General features: G+C 31.3%; 4 protein-coding genes across 4 annotated transcripts; 1 reads left to right on the plus strand and 3 right to left on the minus strand.

The window, feature by feature from the left end:
* Nucleotides 1–153: 153 nt before the first annotated feature.
* LOC125077434 (MPN domain-containing protein CG4751) lies at nt 154–5,178 on the minus strand. Its single transcript, XM_047689396.1, has 7 exons — nt 4,826–5,178; nt 4,341–4,457; nt 4,017–4,251; nt 3,454–3,547; nt 2,930–3,099; nt 2,174–2,422; nt 154–2,086 (listed from the first exon to the last, which is right to left on the minus strand). Exons 1-7 carry the CDS (start codon nt 5,021–5,023, stop codon nt 459–461), a joined length of 2,691 nt encoding a protein of 896 aa, XP_047545352.1. The 5' UTR covers nt 5,024–5,178; the 3' UTR covers nt 154–458.
* Nucleotides 5,179–5,631: 453 nt separating this feature from the next.
* On the plus strand, nt 5,632–8,346 carry LOC125076947 (ras-related protein Rab-14). Its single transcript, XM_047688694.1, has 3 exons — nt 5,632–6,075; nt 6,151–6,395; nt 6,783–8,346. Exons 1-3 carry the CDS (start codon nt 5,896–5,898, stop codon nt 6,979–6,981), a joined length of 624 nt encoding a protein of 207 aa, XP_047544650.1. The 5' UTR covers nt 5,632–5,895; the 3' UTR covers nt 6,982–8,346.
* Nucleotides 8,347–9,946: 1,600 nt separating this feature from the next.
* On the minus strand, nt 9,947–12,927 carry LOC125077327 (cysteine desulfurase, mitochondrial). Its single transcript, XM_047689243.1, has 8 exons — nt 12,728–12,927; nt 12,569–12,645; nt 12,237–12,491; nt 11,874–12,039; nt 11,511–11,795; nt 11,141–11,314; nt 10,665–10,797; nt 9,947–10,316 (listed from the first exon to the last, which is right to left on the minus strand). The coding sequence occupies exons 1-8, from the start codon at nt 12,846–12,848 to the stop codon at nt 10,163–10,165; spliced, it is 1,365 nt and encodes a 454-aa protein (XP_047545199.1). The 5' UTR covers nt 12,849–12,927; the 3' UTR covers nt 9,947–10,162.
* A 5,910-nt stretch (nt 12,928–18,837) lies between these two features.
* On the minus strand, nt 18,838–20,672 carry LOC125077052 (negative elongation factor E). The gene is made up of 4 exons (XM_047688840.1): nt 20,265–20,672; nt 20,006–20,159; nt 19,669–19,830; nt 18,838–19,125 (listed from the first exon to the last, which is right to left on the minus strand). The coding sequence occupies exons 1-4, from the start codon at nt 20,530–20,532 to the stop codon at nt 18,921–18,923; spliced, it is 789 nt and encodes a 262-aa protein (XP_047544796.1). The 5' UTR covers nt 20,533–20,672; the 3' UTR covers nt 18,838–18,920.
* Between the last annotated feature and the right edge of the window lie 1,607 nt (nt 20,673–22,279).

Here is a 22,279-nt window from a genome sequence, read left to right on the forward strand (position 1 = left end):
AATTATTATCACTGATTGGATTATCATTTATCGATTCACCGGCGACCGTGATTTCTTTCGGTTCTAAGGAAGCGACATTCATATGATCTTATCAGACATATAATTAATATGAAACTAATTTCGAATTCCTTTGTGAATCGATTATTTTACATATTTATTCATATTGCGATGTAATGTTGCGAATAAATTGAAGGCTTTAACCAGTGAAATATATTAATAATGTTGCGTATAGATTACGGGGATTACCCGTATATTTTTTACACAACGAATATATTTTTAACGGTCTCACTAAATTTATAGTATTATAAAAAAAAATGATTCCTGAAAACATGAAAGATTTCATAGTTATGTAAACGTTTCTGTAAATGTGTCTTTAAGTAAAAATATCTTAACAGCTATGCACACATAACCATCAAAGAAAGGTTTATAAACATTGATACAATGTCATTATTTAGTAATTAGTTCTCATTTTCACTATTTAAGCTTTTATTGCTAGAATAATCTTGACTTTTGCTATAGTCGACCACATCATCCATTTTACTGAAGTTTCCCATAGCAACTTGCGCGATGGTGTCAGCAATACTAGCAGCGCTAGAGTAAGATAGCGGATTTGATTGTATCTTTTGTATTTCTTCGTCTGTAATTTTACGGCTTTGACTGTAATCTGTTACGTAATCCGGAAGCGTCGTTTTCTTAGTCAATTCTAACATTTGATTCAAAAAGGGATCGCCACCGATCCGCGGCGAAGCACCCAGCTGGGAATAGTCTGTCGGCTGAGATTCTGACAAAATGGATTTAGATGATTCGCCTTTAGGTGTGCTTAAGTCCGTATGTTTCATAGAGTCTAAGGAGCTATCTTTACCTTTGCCTATACTTCCAAAGTCTGGAGGTAAATAATCCTTGCTACCACTTTTGATTAAATCATGCGGACTTTTCATCATCATATTCTGATCGTGACTCGCTTTCGAAGGTATTGGACTACTACTTGACAAAGGTTTAAGCAGTGACTCTTGCATCTTGAGCAAAGACGGGGACAAAAACATGTTATTAGCGGCAAGTGTTGACTTCGACATAGGGTCCGGTATTCCCAATATCCCAGCACTAGAATATTTACTAGCCGATAACAAAGCATTCGCTATATCTGCGGAGCTCATCATTAAGTTCGAAGCGATATTTGCAGGAATAGGAGCTGCAGATGTGGTACAACTTGTTGATGTACTAGTCGAGGTTTTTTCAAAGTTTACAATATTACTGGACAGATTCTGTAATGATGCTGCGTATGAGGGTAGATCGGGAAGCTTAGAAGATGATAAAGCCGCTAAATTAGAGGACATACCAGGATTGAAACCGGTGAGCATACTATTTGCAGCTGCTAAACTTTCTAATCCTGTGGTGCCTAGAGGAAGGGACATATTAGGAGATCCCAATCCTAAAGCCATGCTCGTCAACATGTCTAAACCTGTTGGATAAGTTGGTGGAAGAGACGGCGTAGTTGATTTAGATGGCTTCGCAGAAGAAGATAAAACTGGTATGTTCAATGGTGGTGTATCAAATTTATGCGGGGAAACAGGCCCTATCGCCGATGACACATTAATTGGTGGTACACCAGGTGGTCTACTGACCATTTGCTGCAAAGTACTAACTGATGGAAAGTTAGATGATGAAGTCTGACTTGGTTTACAAGCTGGAATAACTTGAGGCACAGCTAACAAGGCGTCCAAATCCATTTTGTCATCATTTTCCGAAGAACAACCTAATTCATCTCTTATGAAATGCCATAGCAGACCATCGCTTTGTTCTCTTGGAAATTTAGGTGTTAGGGTACACTTTAATTTATCTAAAAACGTTATATCTGGTTTATAGTTTTCCTTAAAATTAACAAACGCATCATCTGTGAATGTAATGTAGTACTTGATACTTTTCTTAATTTGCTCCATAGCATGCGTGGATAAATGACTATCATGAACCATATTATATTGCAATAATAATGGGCGTGGGTATTCCGTAGGCCTCTGTTCTGGTGGCGGCATCACCCAGAAGAATGTTAAAGAAGATTCTAGAACTGGACTTTCTGGATTGTAGGGTGCTAAAATGCAAAAATTAAGTAATTTAAATAAAATAAAAATAAAAAAGTTTAAGGATCATTAATCTAGTCAGATTACAAAGAACTCACAGCAGATAACTCCAATGCATGGAATGTAAGATATTTCTGATGGTCCCCTCATTTTAATTTGATATTCTAGCTGACTATCGCAGTCTCTCAAGCTTGGCATGGCAGGGTTGGTAGGATGGGAGTGATACCATCCCAAAAGAGTCAGACCTAGTTTTTCGATTTCCATTTGAATTTCTAATTCAACTAAAACCCTAGGCCTTGTGTCATTTTTACTAATCAAACATGGGAATGTGTGTGTTATCATCAGATCTGTAAATAAAAATAAATATCATTTAATTCAGGTACATATATACTTGTAAACATATTTTACTACAGTCTATTCTACTGTCTATTCTAACCACAAGAGGACAAAAGACATCGAATTGATGTAAAATCAGGTTGAAAGCTTGAATAATCTACGATAGTACCTATGTAATGGATACTAAGGATTAACGAAAAAGTTGGGTTTTGAACGTAGACAAAGCTGTTAATGGAGTTTTATATTTAAAATTAAATTGGATACAAGCAGTTAAGTAGTGTTGTATTATAAATAAAGATATATTTATCGAGAATTGATATTAGTGTAAAATATAGCTAAGCTATTAACAAATCGCATGGGATATTATATATATATTTCTCAATATTTAATACATTTTTCAATTTATGAATGTACTGAATACATTTTTAAGTTAATTTTGCAATTTACATAAACCCAAAATTTGTCTCATCTCACAATTTTCATCTATAAATATTGAATAAAATATTATTTAAACTTACTATGATTATTCAAGTCCCACGTTCCTGCAAGATATCCATAAACTTCTTCCTTTTTCAAATGGCAGTGAATATCAAGGAGAAGAAGAGCATTAGAACTGACTGAAACTAGAAATGGTTGAACTTTTCCAGCTGATGAAAATGAAACTGCCTCAATTAGCATATTTGCATCACTGAAATAAAATAAAATAATATGTTACTTATTTAAAATCATCACATTATGTGTCTCCTTGGGTGTTGATGTTTATTTTAAAATAATTGCAAGAAAAAAGAATTGGGCCCACTTTTGTATTGGGCCACCTGCCTGGTGTTATTGCTTCTATTGGTAGAATGGTGTTTTATGCATATGTAGTTCTTGCCATTGTACAGTTTGGTGATGTAATAATTGCTTAAGATATTGTGTGTGTGTTAGTCTAGTTGGTTCTTAAGACAAATACTAAGCCTGAGATAGCTCGAAATAATTTTAACATCTAATTTGATAACCAATTATAATGATATAAAAAAATCAATATGAATTAAATACATACTGTTGCATCATTCTATTAGGCACTGTATTATGTTTCATCACAACTCTCTGTGGTGGGGGCTCAGGAGGACTTTCTACTTCCATTTCTGTCTCTTCTGAAATTAATTTTTAATGGAAATGTTAGGAATATTACATATTAGTGAAAATTCGTATAATTTTCTTTGGTAAATCCCATTATCTTTGAATAGATACTATAATAGAATATGTACAGTACTCTGCCGAAATTAGAAATATTTAGTGCTCTGGAAGACTTTACAGTCTCTGAATGAAACATAGCATTATTTATATTAAAATAATAATTTCGAAAATTCCAATAAGTTTAGAGTGCATTCCGAAAACATTGTGGGGATATGGGTATAAGTTGGATGAAAATCTGCCACAGATTATTCACCACTGAATTGGTGTTTGCATTGAAACAGTTTAGGTGAATAAGGTCCACCATTCTACTAAGTGAGGTCTTATTATACTTTACTTTTACCTTCCTAAATGTATCATGATTTATAATAGGAAAAACTGAAGTAAAAATAATACATAAAAACATTTTAACTTTTATGTATGAATTACCATCAGTGTGCATGTTCTCCCTTTGTAATTGTTTTTTCCGAAGATATGTTGCTTTAATGGTATCAAGTTTTTTGCCCTTATATTTTACTGATGCCCAACCACAGCCAGATCTTTTGTCAGGGTTAATAATCCTTTTGCAATGTATAGCCCAGGCAGAGGGAGAACAAAAAATTGTTTCTGTTTCATGTGACTTGATTTTCCCATCAGGTTGTAAATCACCAACAAATTTTTGCCCCTAAAATGTTTAAGAAAGGATGGGTTAACTTGCAGTTATAAATCTAGACACTCTTAGTTATTTGTTAGAAATAAAAAATAAAATATTACCAGATACTCTATAGTCATTGCAGCAGTGCCTGGCTCTAACATTTTGTCTTCTAACAGCATTTGTAGAGTAACACCTCTACCAGGTATAGATTTGTTACCCGGCTGTGTCTCAGATTCCTGAAAACAAAAATTAATAGCCTTCATATTTTTATTAACATTAGCAGCCTGTAAATTTTCCCACTGCTAGGCTAAAGGCCTCATTAACATACGATATGTATATTCGTGTATTTTTTACGTGTTTCATTGACATGTATAAAACAATTATTAATATTATTACAATAATATTGAAAGAATAGTTATCAATATTTACTGGTCACTTATGTGATTTTATTTAAACAATATAATTTTATAGACATTATTGCTATACTTAACAAAAATAATTGTTAAGTATAGCATACATATATACATATACCTTAGAAAAAAAATACTTTAATTATATCATACCCAATTCTGTGCAAAAAGTGCGTAAAATATTTATTACATACCTCATCAGAGAACTCTTCTTCTTCTAATTCCTCCTTTTCTTCAAAAGCGGTTTCTTTTTGAGTTTCATTGGTCTTTTCTTTTTTACTTTCACCGTTGCCAGTTTCTGTTGTTCCACCGGCAGGTTCTTGTTGTGGTATATTAAACACATTGTTTCCCGACATTAAAGCTGCGGCTAAGTGAGATGTTTGTAAATCCATAATTATATTTACTTAAAAAAGGTGATCTTATTAATATAACTGCTCCAATTGTGAGAATCGTAATAAGTAAACATTATACATATACACCATCGGAACGCTGACAGTAAGCACTATAAAAGCTAGAAAGCAATAAGCAGTAAGCACTTCCACTTGCCTGTGTGACTTAGCACAGACTGTATACTTATTTATTTTACATTTTCTTTAAATTTGGCATTATGATGTAAGCAATCTTATTTATTTAAAATAATTATGACGTTATTTTATTTTAATATTATATATTAAATGAAGAGGCAGAAATCAATAACATTAATCAATGTTTAGATACAAATAGTATCTCAGTACCTTCCGATCTATTCCATGTCATAATTGTATTTTTTATTTTAAAGTATTTGCTTAAAAACATATAATTACACTCTTATACAACTTAAAGCAACATTTAGCTCTCATTGGGGCTACATTTTTTAAATCGTCTGATCGTGGTTTTATGGGCCGCCGTAAGTAGTGCCCGTATTGTAGCTCAGTATAAATCAATGTGTAATGTAGCCTTATAAGACTACTTTTTTTACTTCTTGCTACACAGTGACTAAGTTGTCATATTGGGTAATCTATACTCTATAGTCCCAAATGGCAAATCTTAAATTCTTGTTATTCTCATCCTGTTAACCATTTGACATACCAATTTCCTAAATTTTCAATTCTTATGAAATTTGACTGTTTCTTAAGCTTAACATTTCAATAACCAATCTAATTATTATTTTTACTATGACTTGAAGAATGTTCTAGGCTATTGTATTAAGTAAATGAGTGTATTTGTTATTTATTGAACAAACCATAATTTCTGAAGACTTCCTTACAACGAATATTAATTAACAATGGCTGTTGTTAAAACTCCTGTGCTTAAAGTTATATTATGTGGTGAATATGGAGTCGGGAAAAGTTCAATATTTCGAAGGTTCATAAATAATACATTTTTACCTAATGCTGATAAAAAATCTACTTTGGGCCTAGATCACTTTGAGAAGATGTACCGAGTGGGTGACAAAGATGTCAAGGTGATTTGCTTATTCAATTAAATATATCTAATTTATTTAATTATATTGATTATTCAACAACATGAAACACTTCAGTTACAGCTTTGGGATACTGGTGGTATGGAAAGAATAGCTTCAGTCACATCAAGTTATTATAAATATGCTGAGGCAGCAGTTTTAGTCTTTTCATTAGATAATGCTTCATCATTTCATATCTTAAGTCAGCATCTCTTGGATATTGTAACATATGCTGAAAATGCTAAGATATTTCTGTGTGGCAATAAATCTGATTTAGAAGGATCATGCCCACAAGTAACTGATGCTGATATAGAAAATTTCTGGTAAGAATTCTTTTCTTTTTTATGGAACATTTTATATTTTTTACATTACCTTAGCAGCCTGTAAATTTCCCACTGCTGGGCTAAGGCCTCCTCTCCCTTTGAGTAGAGGAGGATTATACTATGACTATAATAATGATAATATCATTAAATGCTATATGATATACCTATATAGAAGATTATGATATTTTTGTTGGATTAGTTAGTAAAATAAATGTTAGATAGTAAAATAATATTAGATAATGAAATAGAAAGTATAATAATGTAAAATTTGGACTATTTGTTTGTTGTTGGTACAACACATCATACAAATATCAAAATAAAGAAGAAATAATTATTTTTGTATGTATTTTTAGATGCGTATAATTTAAAATAAATTTTATATTTTAGTGAACAGTGCCACAATTTAATAAGCAGCACTTACAAAACATCATGCAAAAGTGGACAAGGCTTAGAAGACATGTTTTTAGATATAGCTCAACAATTAGTTGAATGTAACCGGTCAAAAATTGAACTTCAAAGGTTAGATCACAATAGCTTCAAGATAACACACCCAGAACCCCCAGATGAACCGTCCTGTAGTTGTTAATGAGCAACTTATTTACTATATTTAATATGAAGCTTGGCTATATTAGTCATACTAATATACTCCATTTAAGATATTGTCACTAGTTTGTATGTATTTATCATTTTCATTAAGTAGGTGTATGCTTAATATTTTTTATGATCAGCAACTTTTTTATAACGTAAAGTATTAGTATGTAACTTGTATTATAAACTTAAATATTATATAGTGTCAATGTGTAGTATTTATTATAATTAAAAATAAGTAGATTACTCTACAATGTAGGTTTTCAATTACAATTTAAAAGCCTGTTAATTGGTTAAACTGACATCGTAGGTTGCTTTGGTTGTTTTGAAATCTTACAAGTACTACTTTTGCATTATGTATTTGTAGACTAGGATCATTGTTACTAATATATTTTTAGTCTAATCAGTGATAGAAATTTCAGCTTCTTCAGTACAACTATTGTTTTGAAGATTTTTTGTTCATGGCTAGTTCATTTTAAATGTGACATTTCCTGTCTATTGACACTACACATTGATATAATATAGTTCTGTATAGGACTAGGAACTGTGATGATTTTATGTGATAGTTGGTACAATGTTTCATTGAACTAACTTTTAGAGACCTGCAGTAAAATCCTACTTATTCACCCTTGATTCTGTCACATGTGGGAGTTTACGGCCCACAGAGGCATTGGATGACAACTCAACATCAATGATAACAAAAATCACAAACTAATTTAAATAGTCTCGAGCACCAAAATCAAAAGAAAAGATTAATAACATCTTCTAAACAAATCAAACCCATCTAAAATTTGAGATGATTAAATTTTGCGCAGTCAGTTTAGAAATTTCTTCTAGCTGCATGTTTTATTCTTTTGTATGTGTAGCTTGATCCAACTGTAATAATCACACAATATAGTATAAGTCGCATGTACAGACATGCCTAGTCCATGACCAAAGTCACTTCTGTGTCAGTTGATAATCGAATAGCAGGTATGCCAGTGAAGTAATAATATTAAAAAAGGTTAATGTACCATTGTTCTCTCATCTCATATATGGATATTTTATTACTTGAATTTTAATTTGTTTATGATTAAAAAGATAAGTTTATATGATTCTGTAAAAATAATTCCAGATTACTTTATAAGATATTAGATAATTTGTTAAGATTATCTTTGCATTTTGTATTTATGTTAAATTATTTACATTTATATCAGTATTTGCATTAACTTCTGTCATCAAATGGTTATTAAAGATCCAGACTCAAGTAAGTATTATTAAATTGCAAGTTTTGTTTCTCTGATATTTGACAGAAAGGAGATGTTCCAAATTTGGACATGTCAATGAGCACCATATAAATCAATGCTAAAAAAATCATACTAAGTCCTTAAAAATAACAACCATTTTTTATCTTTCGAAATAACGCCGTACAAAAATATTAGATTATTTATAAAAAAATATTATATGGCAATTTGACACGCCATGTTTACGAAACGTTCGGAAAAATTATTCATCGTTTGTAATAAAATAATACAACTATAAATATATATTATATCACTTATAACATTTACATTTTTAGGTTAATGACTCCAAAATAATAACACTACATAATTAATTAAACTTGTCAATTAGATATTTTGACAATATAATAAACGCCATTTATTGACATACTAATAATACAATCAATATACAATCGCGAAAAATGTAATGTACATGGAAACAACGTGTAATTCATTAAAAATAACGTAAAATCTAAGTTTTATTAATTTTTTTGTAACCTTTAATTATGTGCTCATGGACATGTCCAGAGCTCCATACAAACTTGGAACATCTCCTTTGAATATTATGTAATTAATTGTTTTTATCTTAATGGTAAACTTACCAGTCTCAAATGTTATAAAAATAATGCAATAGCACAAACATGCTTACCCATAAACTTACTATTATTCCTTATTAAAAGATAATTGTTGAAATATTACTATAGTATGAAGTATTACATTATTTTGCTTATATTCTTTGTATTCAATTGTAAGATATTTATTTCTTTTTTATTTATATACATACCTGAATCAAGTGACTTATATGTTATTATTTTATCAATCTCTTCTAATATTATTAATTATTTCTACAATTTTTATATATAATGGATAAATCTAAAAACCTAATTAATATGTTTTCATGGTGGTTTTTAAAATTTGTTTGCAATAATTGTAATCTCATTTATTTCATATTATATACTGATATTAAAAAAATAACTTGTTATTTGATAATTTTTAATAAGCCATTGTATGAGTTGAATAATAGCTTTAATGTTTTATAAATGTAATATCAAATAAAATATTCATTTTTTGTAATGTAGTTGTAATAATAATCTCTTCAAATAAATATTTCATAAATAACTTGAAATAAAGTTATTGTGTTCATGTTATGTTTGGTATTTTGGTTTCAAATAAACAACCTTTTCTAACAATATAATTTCAGAGATTTCTCTGTTTATTCATAAATATTTCTAAATTATCTACACTACATTTTTATTGGGTGTTCGAGAATTTTGAATAAAAAACTGGTGCCATATTTTCATGAATAGCAGCCATTACAGTGTAACTGTTAACAATTGTGTCGAATAATTTATACATTTCAGTGTAGACAAAAAATATACAAATTTTTAACTAGCAATGAGTAAAGTATATTTTTATTATTAATACTCTATATATATTCTGAAAATTTGTGATACATTTTTTCAACAATCAACTGAACAGAAACAGACTTTTTTATTTAATATTTTAAACATAAAATTTCAAAAACCAAAATATGTCTATATAGTCAATTTTGATAAAAAAAAATAATCTTATATGAGTAGAATAGGTAACCAAGCTTACAAACAGACAATATAAGTTCAAAATATTACAATTTTTGCATCCTTTTTGCAGGATCTAAAACTTATATGAATAAACTGTAAAAGAAAAATTAAAAAAACAACAAACATGAATATAGTTTGTGTTCCAATACTTAGTGCATTATTATCACATTTAAATGTCATTTTATAAACTACTATTACTGATGTCATCATATAATTAACACAGTTATGTTATATAATGAACCTAAAAGTTTTAGCCAGATCTTTGTCTTTCACCTAAAAATTTTGAATTTCATGCATAGTTTTTAAATAATGGAGTGCCTCATGTGATATGATGTTGAATCTAGTGCTGGGACCATTGAATTGTTTTTATGTCAACTCCGTCTTGAACCATCTCCCAAAGTGGGCTCATCTCTCTTAGTCGTTCTACATGTCGAATTGTCTTTTCAGCTGTATAATCTACCTCTTCTAATGTAGTAAATCTTCCTAGTCCAAATCTGTAAAATTTGTGCACATATGTATTACATAACTATGTTTGCCTTATATTGTTATTTGTAATGTGTCTATATTTTATTGGTAACTATTTGGTAGCTCAAAATACAAATACTACATTACATGACTTACCTGATTACATGACTACTTTCTATTAAATGTGTATTCAAACATTTTAGCTTGTCAATTTTTTTTTGTAAAATAATAAATACTATAAAAGCTATATTAAATCAGAATATGTTTTATTCAAGTAGGCTTTTATAAACATATTTGGATTGTGTTAAAGGTTAATAAGTCAGTATGAAATTTCTAAGGATAACCAACAAGAAACAGTAGTTGCTATCTAACAATACCTTATAGAACTATGTGCCAAATCTTCATCTGTTCCAATAGCTCTTAACACATAAGAGGGTTCCAGAGATGCTGAAGTGCATGCTGATCCACTTGATAAAGCCACATCTTTTAATGCCATTAGTAAGGACTCACCTGAAGTAAAATTTCAATGTTGAAATAAAATGGAAATTGGTATATTTATTTCAGATTAATAATCTTCAACTACATTTGACTGGTCACCATGGAAGTTGGTGAATACCTATATGCATTTTAATACTACAGCATTTCATCTCCTATACCAGTTAATAAATCACTATGCCAATTGTAAAGTATCAATACTGTGGGGGACATGAGAAACAATTTTTTTCTGTCACATACATCTTACCCTCTTAATATTTTGCTCAATCAGTGAGCAAGAGATGAATCATAATGTATAAATTATTGTAATACTTAACACAAAATAGTATTATTTTCTATATAACCATTTTAACTTTACCTTCAACATATGCAAATGATAAATTAAGGCATCCTGGATATGTAAACTTAGGATCTCCATTTCTTATCACATGTGTCAATTTTGAATAGATTTTGTCTAAAAATCTATCTGCCAACTTCTGCATCCAAGCATGATCATAGGCCATTTCACGTTTTGCCAAATCACACGCTGCACCTTTAATTGAAGCAGTAATATTATTTATCAGTATTCATTAAAAAATTACAACAGTTTAAGATTATAAAATATTTGAACACAGGGAGAGTTCCTGATGAGAAGCTATTCTACCTCACCATCATAACAAACATATAAATAATGAGGTCATAGTCAACCAATGGACATGGTAAACAAAAAAAAATATAATGTGTAGTACCTAATCCCACAACTAAAGGTGTAGGGACTGTTCCACTTCTCATTCCTCTCTCCTGCCCTCCACCACTTTGAATTGGTTCGACTCGTACTCTTGGCCGACGCCTTATATACAAGGCTCCAACACCTTTAGGCCCATATATTTTATGGCCAGATATTGACATGAGATCAATATTCATACTATTTACATCTATAGGTACTTTGCCGATTGCTTGAGCTGCATCAGTATGAAAAAAAATCTTTTTCTTCTTACACATTGCACCTATGTCGGCAATGGGTTGCATCACTCCTAAGGTAAAAAGGAACAATATTAAATAAAAATCTTTTTAAATAGAATCATTTTTAGTTCAAGTTATCATGTACTTACCAATTTCATTGTTTACAGTCATTATTGAAACTAAGCTTGTTTCAGGTGTCAGTGCCTCTTCAAGATCACTTAAATTAATGATACCATTAGGACCCACTGGCAAATATGTTATTTTGAACCCTTCTCCTTCTAATGCTCGACAAGAGTCCAGTACGCATTTATGTTCCTTAAATGATTATAATTTATAACAATACATAGTTTGTAATACACAAAGTTTTCAATTGTAATTTTTTTTTAATATTGCACAATACTTGTAAAATTTATGTAATTAGTTTTAATTTACAAAATATATACACAATTTTAAATTCATATCACAAAAACAAATACTGTAATTGAAATGCTAATTATTAGGATTAAACTTACAATTTGTGTCGTTACAATATGTTTTTTTCTTGGAGCATAGAAGTGAGCTACTCCCTTAACAGATATGTTATTAGATTCAGTTGCTCCAGAAGTAAACACTATTTCTTTTGGATCAGCGCCGATAAGATTAGCTACTTGCTCTCTTGCATTTTCTACTCCTGCTTCACTTTCCCATCCATAAGCGTGTGTACGAGAATGTGGATTGCCATGATAATTTACCAAGAATGGCAGCATTGCATCCAGTACCCTGGGGTCCTAAAATTCAAAAACAAATCAATCACAAAATCAACAGGCTCTGAAAAGGACTCGGTGGTCATTTAAATTTTACTTACAACAGGGGTTGTTGCTTGTGCGTCGAAATAGAGGGGACGTCCAATCTCCTCGTGTTTAAGAGCAAATCTTTCATTTGCTAAATAAAAACAAAGATTAGATTTATTATTTCATTCTTAATTACTCATTAAAAAAAACGTATGTATATAATTTATGTTTACCGGAATCTGATAAGAAACGTTTGTCTTGTATAACCATCAGAACTGCATTTACTTTTTGGGGATATCTTTGTAATAAGTTTCTAGAAACAATTGGCGAAATATTTTTAATAACCCGAAACATCTTTAAGTTCTTTTTTCTTATTCAGATTTTTTTTTATATTTTTCAATAGCTTAGTGACTACGACATTGGCAGTCACATATGAGAATGACATTGTCATTTGTCACTGATAACTAGTGAAGTGATCAAGTCAATAATATAATATTTGTTCAGGGGTAACACTCGCTATAATTTAAAATAACATATTTATTTCTTTGTTTTCATTGATATAAGCCGCAATATTGGCATGAGATACAATAACTGAAACTGATTATTTCAATTTTTAAAGTAAAGTCTTTTAAGTACTTTTACTATATTTTATGTTGATATTATTATGTTCGTATTGTACTAAAATAAGCTAAAATCATTATTTTTCCCATTATGCACGGTTAAATTTGGTTGATAGCAAAGGTAAATGAAAGACATTTAAAGATTACCACAAGTAATTAATGATAAAAAAGAACAAAAAATCTTGACATAAAATTTAAATACAGAACAAAACACAACCCTAAAATGAAAATCAAACAACGTTCTCAATAAAAAGAGATAACATTAAATCCGATCTTAGAATCAATATGAAAGTGCTAATTATACTTCTGTTGAATTGAGTTTTGTATTTTGAGTAAGACTGACTAAGTATATAATTATTGAAATAAAGCTGAACTTTGAAATATTGACAGAAATAAACAAAATAAAAATATGGAATATATTTATTTTAATTTTAATATTTGCGCATTATTTGTTTATTTAAAAATCTATTTATAGCATACATATTATCTATGATTACTTAAATAGGTGTCTATTTATTTTCATATAAAAAAGGGTGCCAATAATAAGTATGATAGTTGCCAATAATTTTACAGTATGCCAAATTCCAATAATTATTAATATACAGCGTTACTAAGATCATCGCTTATAAGTGTAAAGATTACACAAATACATCTTACTGATAACTTGAATCTTTAAGTACCAATTTTTTTGCTTGCATAACCAGCTTAATTTTAATACTTTTCTCATAGTCATTATATTAAACTTACTATATTGTGTTTAAAATGTAACCACTTTTTATTTACCTATTTCTTATTTATGACACCTTAATTGTATAGAACAACTTGATTTTCAATAACTGGATTTGTAAACGATTCATTTACCTGTAATATTGCCTTTAAAATGTAGCACATATTTTTCTTTTTATCTAAAAATAAATTTGAATGAAAAAATAATCTTTGATGTGTATATATATCTTCAATATTTTGATATATATACATGAATATCAGACGCGCTACAATGGCATTTCATTTTCTATTTTTGATATTATGAAACACCTCTCTCTATTTGTATGTTAATCGGTATTTAAAATATAACGCTTATTGATAATGCATAATAGGTTATTAAAGTATATAAAAGACTCATTATGACGATGTAATCAATGTTTTATTTACTAATACATGATAAGGTTAAAAGTAATACAACAAATAAAAATGTTTTAAAAAGAAATGTTGTTACTTATCAATTATCATGTTCTTTTACATAAAAAACAAGTTTCCTTGTTTTTTAACATTCTAAAAAATTGTTACCATTTATCTAAAGATAAATTATTGTATATGATAATGACGCCGTAGCAATAGTGATCACTGATCACATCAACAAAAAAAAAACAGTGTAACGCTATATGCTAAACCGAGCAACGCCAAGCCAAACCAAGCCAGGCCAAGCCAAGCCAAGCCAAGCCAAGCCAAGCCAAGCCAAGCCAAGCCAAGCCAAGCCAAGCCAAGCCAAGCCAAGCCAAGCCAAGCCAAGCCAAGCCAAGCCTTAGAATTGAATAGCCGACCCAGTCTTTTCCGAACGTTACTCATTAACAATTATGCAAAAGACGGGGTCGCTATAGCAGCTAGGCGGTAAAATATAACGGAGTGAAAAAAATATAAACGATTAAGAATAAAAAATATATATAACATAGTTGTTGTTATTGCCTTTCGTTTCACTCAGAAGTGGGATGTGAAACGTAATCGCCCTAACGAGTTTGTTGGCAATAAAGTCCGTCCGCCTGGGTAGCATAGGCAAGAACGAAATGATTCTAGTGAAGATGAAGAATCTCCGCCACCGCTCGCTATCAAAACTACTGGAATATTTACTAGAAAACGAAGTTGAGAGGGCGATACGGAAACCCAATCAAGAAGTTTTATCGCTCAGTCATTTCAAAGGTCATCGTGCAACGTCTCCTTTTCCGCAAATTGATGCCGAAGGAGAAGATTGTACATTAACGGCTTGGATAAAAAAATTTTATTAGTTATGGTATATTCACGGTTGGAGTGACGACGTAAAATCATTTCATCTACAAGATAAACTTCGTGGTCGAGTCCGTAAATGGTATAATCATCTTGATGAATTGTATCTACTTGGAACGAATGGAAGCGTATGTTGATTAGAGCATTTCCCAGACAACGTGACTTCAGTGCATTATTTTATGAAATAATTACTAGGAAGAAGCTATCGAACGAAACAATGACTAAATATTACCAACATGAAATCGAAATGTACTTTTGTTGTAACTTATCTGACACCGCTAGCGTTTCACGCATAATCAGAGGCGGCTTAACATCTCCATTGCAATCTAACGCACGTGCATTTCAATGTCAGCATCCGGATGAATTATACGAGGGTTTCCTTTGTGCTCTCGTCAATTACCGTTCACCTATATTCGAATCAAAGGACAACCAAATAAGGATGCTAAGCAGTTGCCAAACCTGGACAAGAAGATGAAATCTGAATTTGATCCCTGTCCGTGCTAGAAGAAGACCTGGCCACATCTTACGAAATTGCTCATTACCTGATCAACGGTTTTGTTTTAAGTGTGGTTTACAAGGTCATATCGCTGCCCTAGCTCTTCAACTACCCAAAATAAACCATATGTCGATTCGAACAGCAACATTAAAGAAATCAAACCAGTGCAAAATTATAACGAGTTTTACAAAAAGGTTGTGAGATTAAACGGATTTTACTGAAATCATATATAGATACGGGAAGCCAAGTGAATTATATAAATACTCAAATTGTTAATATACTGACGTTTAACGTTATACCATCATGTATTTTTCTAAAAGGCTTTTCTGGAGGCTTACTAAGGGGTCGCGGTGTGGTAAAATTTGATCTGGAAATCAATAAAATTAAAGTAAGATGTACCGCACATATAGCAGAGATTGACATGCAGGATATTCACTTATTGATCAGCCAACCAGTTATTAATGCTGATCGCATGTCACTTGTGGTGACAACAAACAAAGATTCCTTACCACCTGGTACCTCTATCATCAAAGTTCGGGTTCTAGGTAATGCCAAAGGAAATAATGTCTGCACAAAAACGCGTCATTTTTAGTTGCAAGAAGTGTCCTACTAATTAAACAGCAACATTGCTTCGAGGCGGTGAGGGTTACTTGAAGATTATTAACACTGGTATTAAGAACGAAAATTGGGAAGCAGACGAGACTCTTACAAGAGCAGATAGCTGTGTTGAATCTGCCAATCAGCCAAGCCGGGTAAGAACAGCCAAGCCATTACTATCTAAATTGCGTAATATTTTGCCCAATCATAAGCCAAACTGTTTAATGACTAAAGTTTTAAATTCATATGGTTCTACATTTCTGTCTGCCTCCGTCTTCCTCACTAATGACATAGATAATAATAGTATATAGTGGGGTAGGTATAGTTGAAATCAGTATGGGGAAATCATCAAAGAATCCGAGTTGAAATATGCCTCTCCAGTTATTATAATAGGGAAAAATAACAGTGATAGTCAGTTATGTGTTGATTATCGTGTTCTTACCGCTATTGCTATAAAGAAAGATATCTTTTGCCAAATATTGACGATCAGATTTCAAAGTTAGCCGGTAAAAGATATTTTGCGAGCCTTGATATGACTAAAAGTTATCATCAATTGTTAATTGCGCCTGAAGACACTCATAAGACTGATTTTATTACACCTCAGTGTCATTATAAATATCTGCGTGTGCCGTTTGGTTTAGCGAATGCACCTTCAGCCTTTATACGAACGGTCAATAAAATAGTTAATTCAATATACTGTACACATTTCAATCTTTATAAAGTGACGTTTCAGCAAAAGAGATTCTTGCCCTTTTAGATGATTGATTACTAACTTCGACTGATTTTGCTTCCGGTATAAAAATGTCAGCATCTGTAGTTCAAAAATTACATTTAGAAAATTTAAAATTAAATATAAAGTGTTTTTTTTTGCAAAACTAAGTGACTTATGTAGGCCATGAAATTTCACATGACGGTTTGCAACCAGCAAAACCACAGTTAAAGGCAGTTTCAAAATTTCGTGAACCTAGAAATGTACATGAAGTACGTCAGTTTATAGGTCTTTGTAGTTACTTCCCAAAATTTATATATAAATTTGCAGCTATAGCTCGCCCTTTAGCAGAATTAACTAAGAAAATTGTGCCGTGGGCATGGAGTGATAAGCAGGTTTCTAGTTTTGTTAAGTTAAAGAAACATTTGTGCTCTAAGCCAGTTTCAGCTTTGTATGATCCAAATTTAAATATAGAAATACATACCGATGCATGCAAATTAGAAGTAGCAGGTATATTGTTACAACACCAGTTCGATAGTACCCTGCATTCCGTTATGTATATTAGCCGAGTGACGTCTAAGGAAGAAGCTATGTATCATAGTTATGAGCTTGAAACACTAGCCGTTGTTGAATCCTTGTGTAAGTGTCGGGTATATACTGTGGGCAAACACGTAAAGGTGGTCACTGACTGTACCGCTATCCATGCCACTCTTACAAAACGCGACTTGATTCCCCGCATTGCAATATTGTGGTTGTAAATACAGGAATATGATATTAGCGTAGAATGTAGACCCGGGGAAAGCATGAAACATGTAGACGCGTTAAGTAGGAATCCAATTGACGCCGTAAATATTAATCGCTTAGATTTACTGATTGGTTTCATACTGTTCAATATAAGGATTCTAAATTGGAAAATATTATCGATCAACTGAAAACCGGATCAGCAGGACCCGATATTGTTAATAATTATGTGCTGTTAGACGATATGTTGTATCGGAAGGCGTTCACTGGTAATAGAATCGTAGTGCCTGGAGCAGCTAGGTGGAAAATTGTACAAATGTACGATGAGATAGGACAGGTAGGGTGTAAGGGGTTACAAAAACTTTACTGGGCTGGTGTCTGCAGATTCACTGCGATCCTATTGCAGTGTATCTGACAGTGCAAGCAGCTTGGTGACAGAAGATCTGATTGATTTACTAGAAAGCTAATCAACATTGTGTGCCCCATTGCGGGAGCAATTGTTACAGGATGGCCGATTGTAACGCTATATGCTAAACCGAGCAACGCCAAGCCAAACCAAGCCAGGCCAAGCCAAGCCAAGCCAAGCCAAGCCAAGCCAAGCCAAGCCAAGCCAAGCCAAGCCAAGCCAAGCCTTAGAATTGAATAGCCGACCCAGTCTTTTCCGAACGTTACTCATTAACAATTATGCAAAAGGGATGGTCGCCCATGGCAACCGATAACAGGAAAGAAAAGACGGGGTCGCTATAGCAACTAGGCGGTAAAATATAACGGAGTGAAAAAAATATAAACGATTAAGAATAAAAAATATATATAACATAGTTGTTGTTATTGCCTTTCGTTTCAACAGAGACATTCTTGTCTTTAGTCATTTGAGTAAAAATTATAATTGTTTTATTTTGCTGTAAGATTTTTGTTTAGTTTTGGCAAGAGGCACCTTTTATGTTTATTTGACTCATTTGGGTGTCATAAGTACTCTTAACGTAAAGTTAAGAAAATAACGTATTCAAAAGGTTAATATGTAACTGTAATTTCTGATGCAATACTTTGTACAATTTTTGGGTCTGTTGTGTCATTCACAAATGACCCAAAAGTTCTACATAATTTCACCTACAAAAAATCCTAACTTATGAAATTATCTGCATTCTTAGTCCAAATTGTGACATTTGAAATTAAATATCAATGTATATGCAAAAATAAATGTTAATTTTCAGCTGGTACAATGTTTGACAGTACAATTTTAGTTTACACCATTTTTTGTTCAGTCTTCATTCAAAAATGTCATCATAAGTCACAAGAGCACGCTTTGAATCTTTTGGTGGAGGAGCATTTCTTGGAGTAGATGCTGGGGTCCAAGATCCAGCAGGTTGTGGAAGCCTTCTTACAAATGTTATACGCCATCCTTCTTCACATCCATCAAGAGCCCCTTGTGCATGAGTTGCCATTTCCACAGTATCAAAAGACAAAAATACTCTGAAATAATTTATATAGTCAGTATAATATGTAATAATGTATAAGTACTGTTTTAAACAGTAGTTATATCCTATGTAATCAATACTATTTCGAAAATCTAGAATACTGAAGAGCTGAACGTTCTTATTTCATCACATGCTCAATAGTTAGGGAGAATGTGAGAAATCTGCATTTGTCAGATCAAATTCTGTCTATACAAATGCACTGAAGCAATGTAGTGAAATAAAATCTAACAAGAAATTCCTTCTTGTCCTCCTCTTTTCTGTTCTTGAGTAGCAGAAAAGAATTGCTCAGCAGTAATGCACTATTATAGACTTGTATTTTTCATTTAAAATGCTAAAATTACCACTTAAGACACTGTTAAGCTTCACTTAAGTGTCTTAAGTCGTAATTTTTCAAATATAACCAAGATAATTTTAAGTTAAATAAACAGAAATAATTTTGTATACTATTTAGTGATAGGGGATTTTTACATTTTAATTAAAATAAAATTGAGTAATTATAATTAATAATGAAATGAAGCAATCACCTTCCTATACTTACTTTTCTTCCTCTGGTTCCTGTGTATATGTAAATGGTTCAAATGAAGCTAAGCGACGTCTTATAACCTCTTCAGTTATTCGAGGGCCTAAAATTTGTAAATAAGTACTTTTTCCGCCTGGAGTTGCTGGGTCAGACGGTTGATTGCGGGCACCTTTTTCTTCTCTGAAATAATTTACAGATTTTATTTAGATAACACTCAAATATTTTCACAGTTAGACAGTTAAATATTTTATAATAGAGAAATAATATTATAATATTGTCTTCTCAAATCAATACAAATCCTACACAACAAAAAATATAATTTTTAATGAAAATAAACTGCACTGTTAAAACTTACTTTTCCCGAGCAGTTACGAAAGAATCATATAAGTATTTAACTCTGGGTGCAGCTTTCTCATCAGGTGGTGGTGGTTCTTGAGATGCACTAAATGGTTGATATGAAGCTACACCTCCTGTTGTCCCAGTTGAACCACTAAGTTTGCGTTCCCGACCTATTAAATTAAAAGTATATTTTATTTGGCAGATTTTAATAGTTAAGTTACAGTTTCGATTATTGTATATATTATACAAAATATAGATACCTTAAATATAATTACCTGCTCTTGGTCGTTTAAATGTAGCATTTTGTGGTTGTGTTGGTGGACTTTTTATAGCTTGGATGGCTCCGCTTTTAATAAGTTTTCGAGCTATTTCTCGAGCATCTCTCGCTTCAGTAGGCCGTTTCGGTAAGACAGGTTTTTCTGGCTCTTGTTTAGGAGCCTTCAAAGCTTGCAAAGCTTTCTTCTTTTTCTTTAATTTCTGATATTTTGCCTGAAGCATTAATTCTTCTTCGGTTAAATTAGATGGAAAATGAAGATACACCATTTTAAATAATTATGGGATAATTTAGTTTATCGTTTAATTTGTATGAAATACTAACAAAAGCTCTTTTTAGTTAAATAGTTTAAATACTAAATGAAAAATGAAAAGTTTTCGTGAATAAAATCCGACTTTAGTTAAGACTGTAACTGTCAATGTCAAAGAGACAGCAACAACAAACAAAAATAGATTTCCATTCATTTTTTTATGATTGTGTTCTCTTGGAAAAGGCAAAGGCGTTGTCAAACACAATTTATAAACAACCCTAATTATTTCCATAATGCTTCCATCCGTGTATTACTCATTTATTGAATGAATTACATATGGAACAGTTTTTTTATAAATTGGCCTGTTAAACAATTTTAAGCTCATTCAAAAAAAATATAAATAAGGCAATTCAATAAAATATAATATTAAAGATAAAAAAGCGTGGATAAAGATAAACAGATAATTAATTGTACTTTAATGACATACTATGTAATTGAAATTGTGAAAAAGAGTAACTACTCAGTATATTGCCGGCTGTTCTCGGTAGAATCTGCTTTCCGAACCGGTAGCAACATTCAAACATTATAACATCAAATTTTAAAAATAATATGATTACTATGTTATAGATCATTGCAACAGGGTACTTTCGGTAATGTCGGTTCTTAAAAATTAAAATATATGTGGAAATATACTTAATTATTTTGATTTTGAGTCATAAAAGCGCATAATTTTATTATATTAAAATTAAAGTTCGTAATTTTTAATCTGTTTATCACGTAACTGAGCCGCCATGGTGTGGCGTCAGATAGGCACAAAGTGTAATTTCAATATAATCTAGGCTATTATCTGGCACTTTGTTAAACGACTATTGTGGGAGTTTTAATGCTAGTATTTGGTGTGTATACTACCAATAACGATTTTAATTTATTATTTTCCCAAAAAACATCAAACATTTATAGCTGTTAACGTTGCATGAGTGCCAGTCGTACATACACAACTGTTGTTTATATCAATGTGACGTCACCAAAATGACTAACAGCGTTTTTGCGGGATTAAAAAAGGAAATCAACATTTTGAAGTACTTTTTAAAACAGAATTTTAGAATAACCTATTTTCATGATAATAACGTTCATAATTAATAACGCTTTTTATTTGGTTTCCAATTCTACCATAAATATTATGACCTTTTGTCGTATATTCATATACACTCTTACTTTGTCCAATACAAACGATGGAGAGCAAACACAAGTTTCGTTCGTAACGGGCTCAAGATTTCCTTAATTTTCTTATAGCCCTTACCTAATGGAATCTTTAAAATTAAAATAAAACATGACAAATGGGTATTATAGGTAGTATGGCTTAAACTCCATATCATATATTGCAGATTGAGTCTTCTTGATTGTTTGTTGGAGGGCTTATCTCGTTTTAAATATTCATTATAAAACTGCATGATTTCGATCGAGACCTAAGCAATTTTCGACTTATGGTGTTGATATTTTTATTCTGTTTGATATTAGTGTGTACTTTTAGTATAGAACCTACCGTAACAAAAGTCTATCTATAATAAATAAAATACCGATCAGTACGGTGTAATATTGCATGTACATGAATAGTTATAATAATTTACGCTACGATATGTTCTTTAAAGTGTTTATTTTGAGGGTTAATGTTTAATTCTAAAATGTATTAAATTTCCTACCTACTTGTACTACCTATTTAATATGTAAGAAAATCTTTTTTTAAGCATCCGTAAAACAATTTCAGT

This window comes from Vanessa atalanta, chromosome 3 (genome assembly GCF_905147765.1).
Source record: "Vanessa atalanta chromosome 3, ilVanAtal1.2, whole genome shotgun sequence".
Taxonomy (NCBI): Eukaryota; Metazoa; Arthropoda; class Insecta; order Lepidoptera; family Nymphalidae; genus Vanessa; species Vanessa atalanta.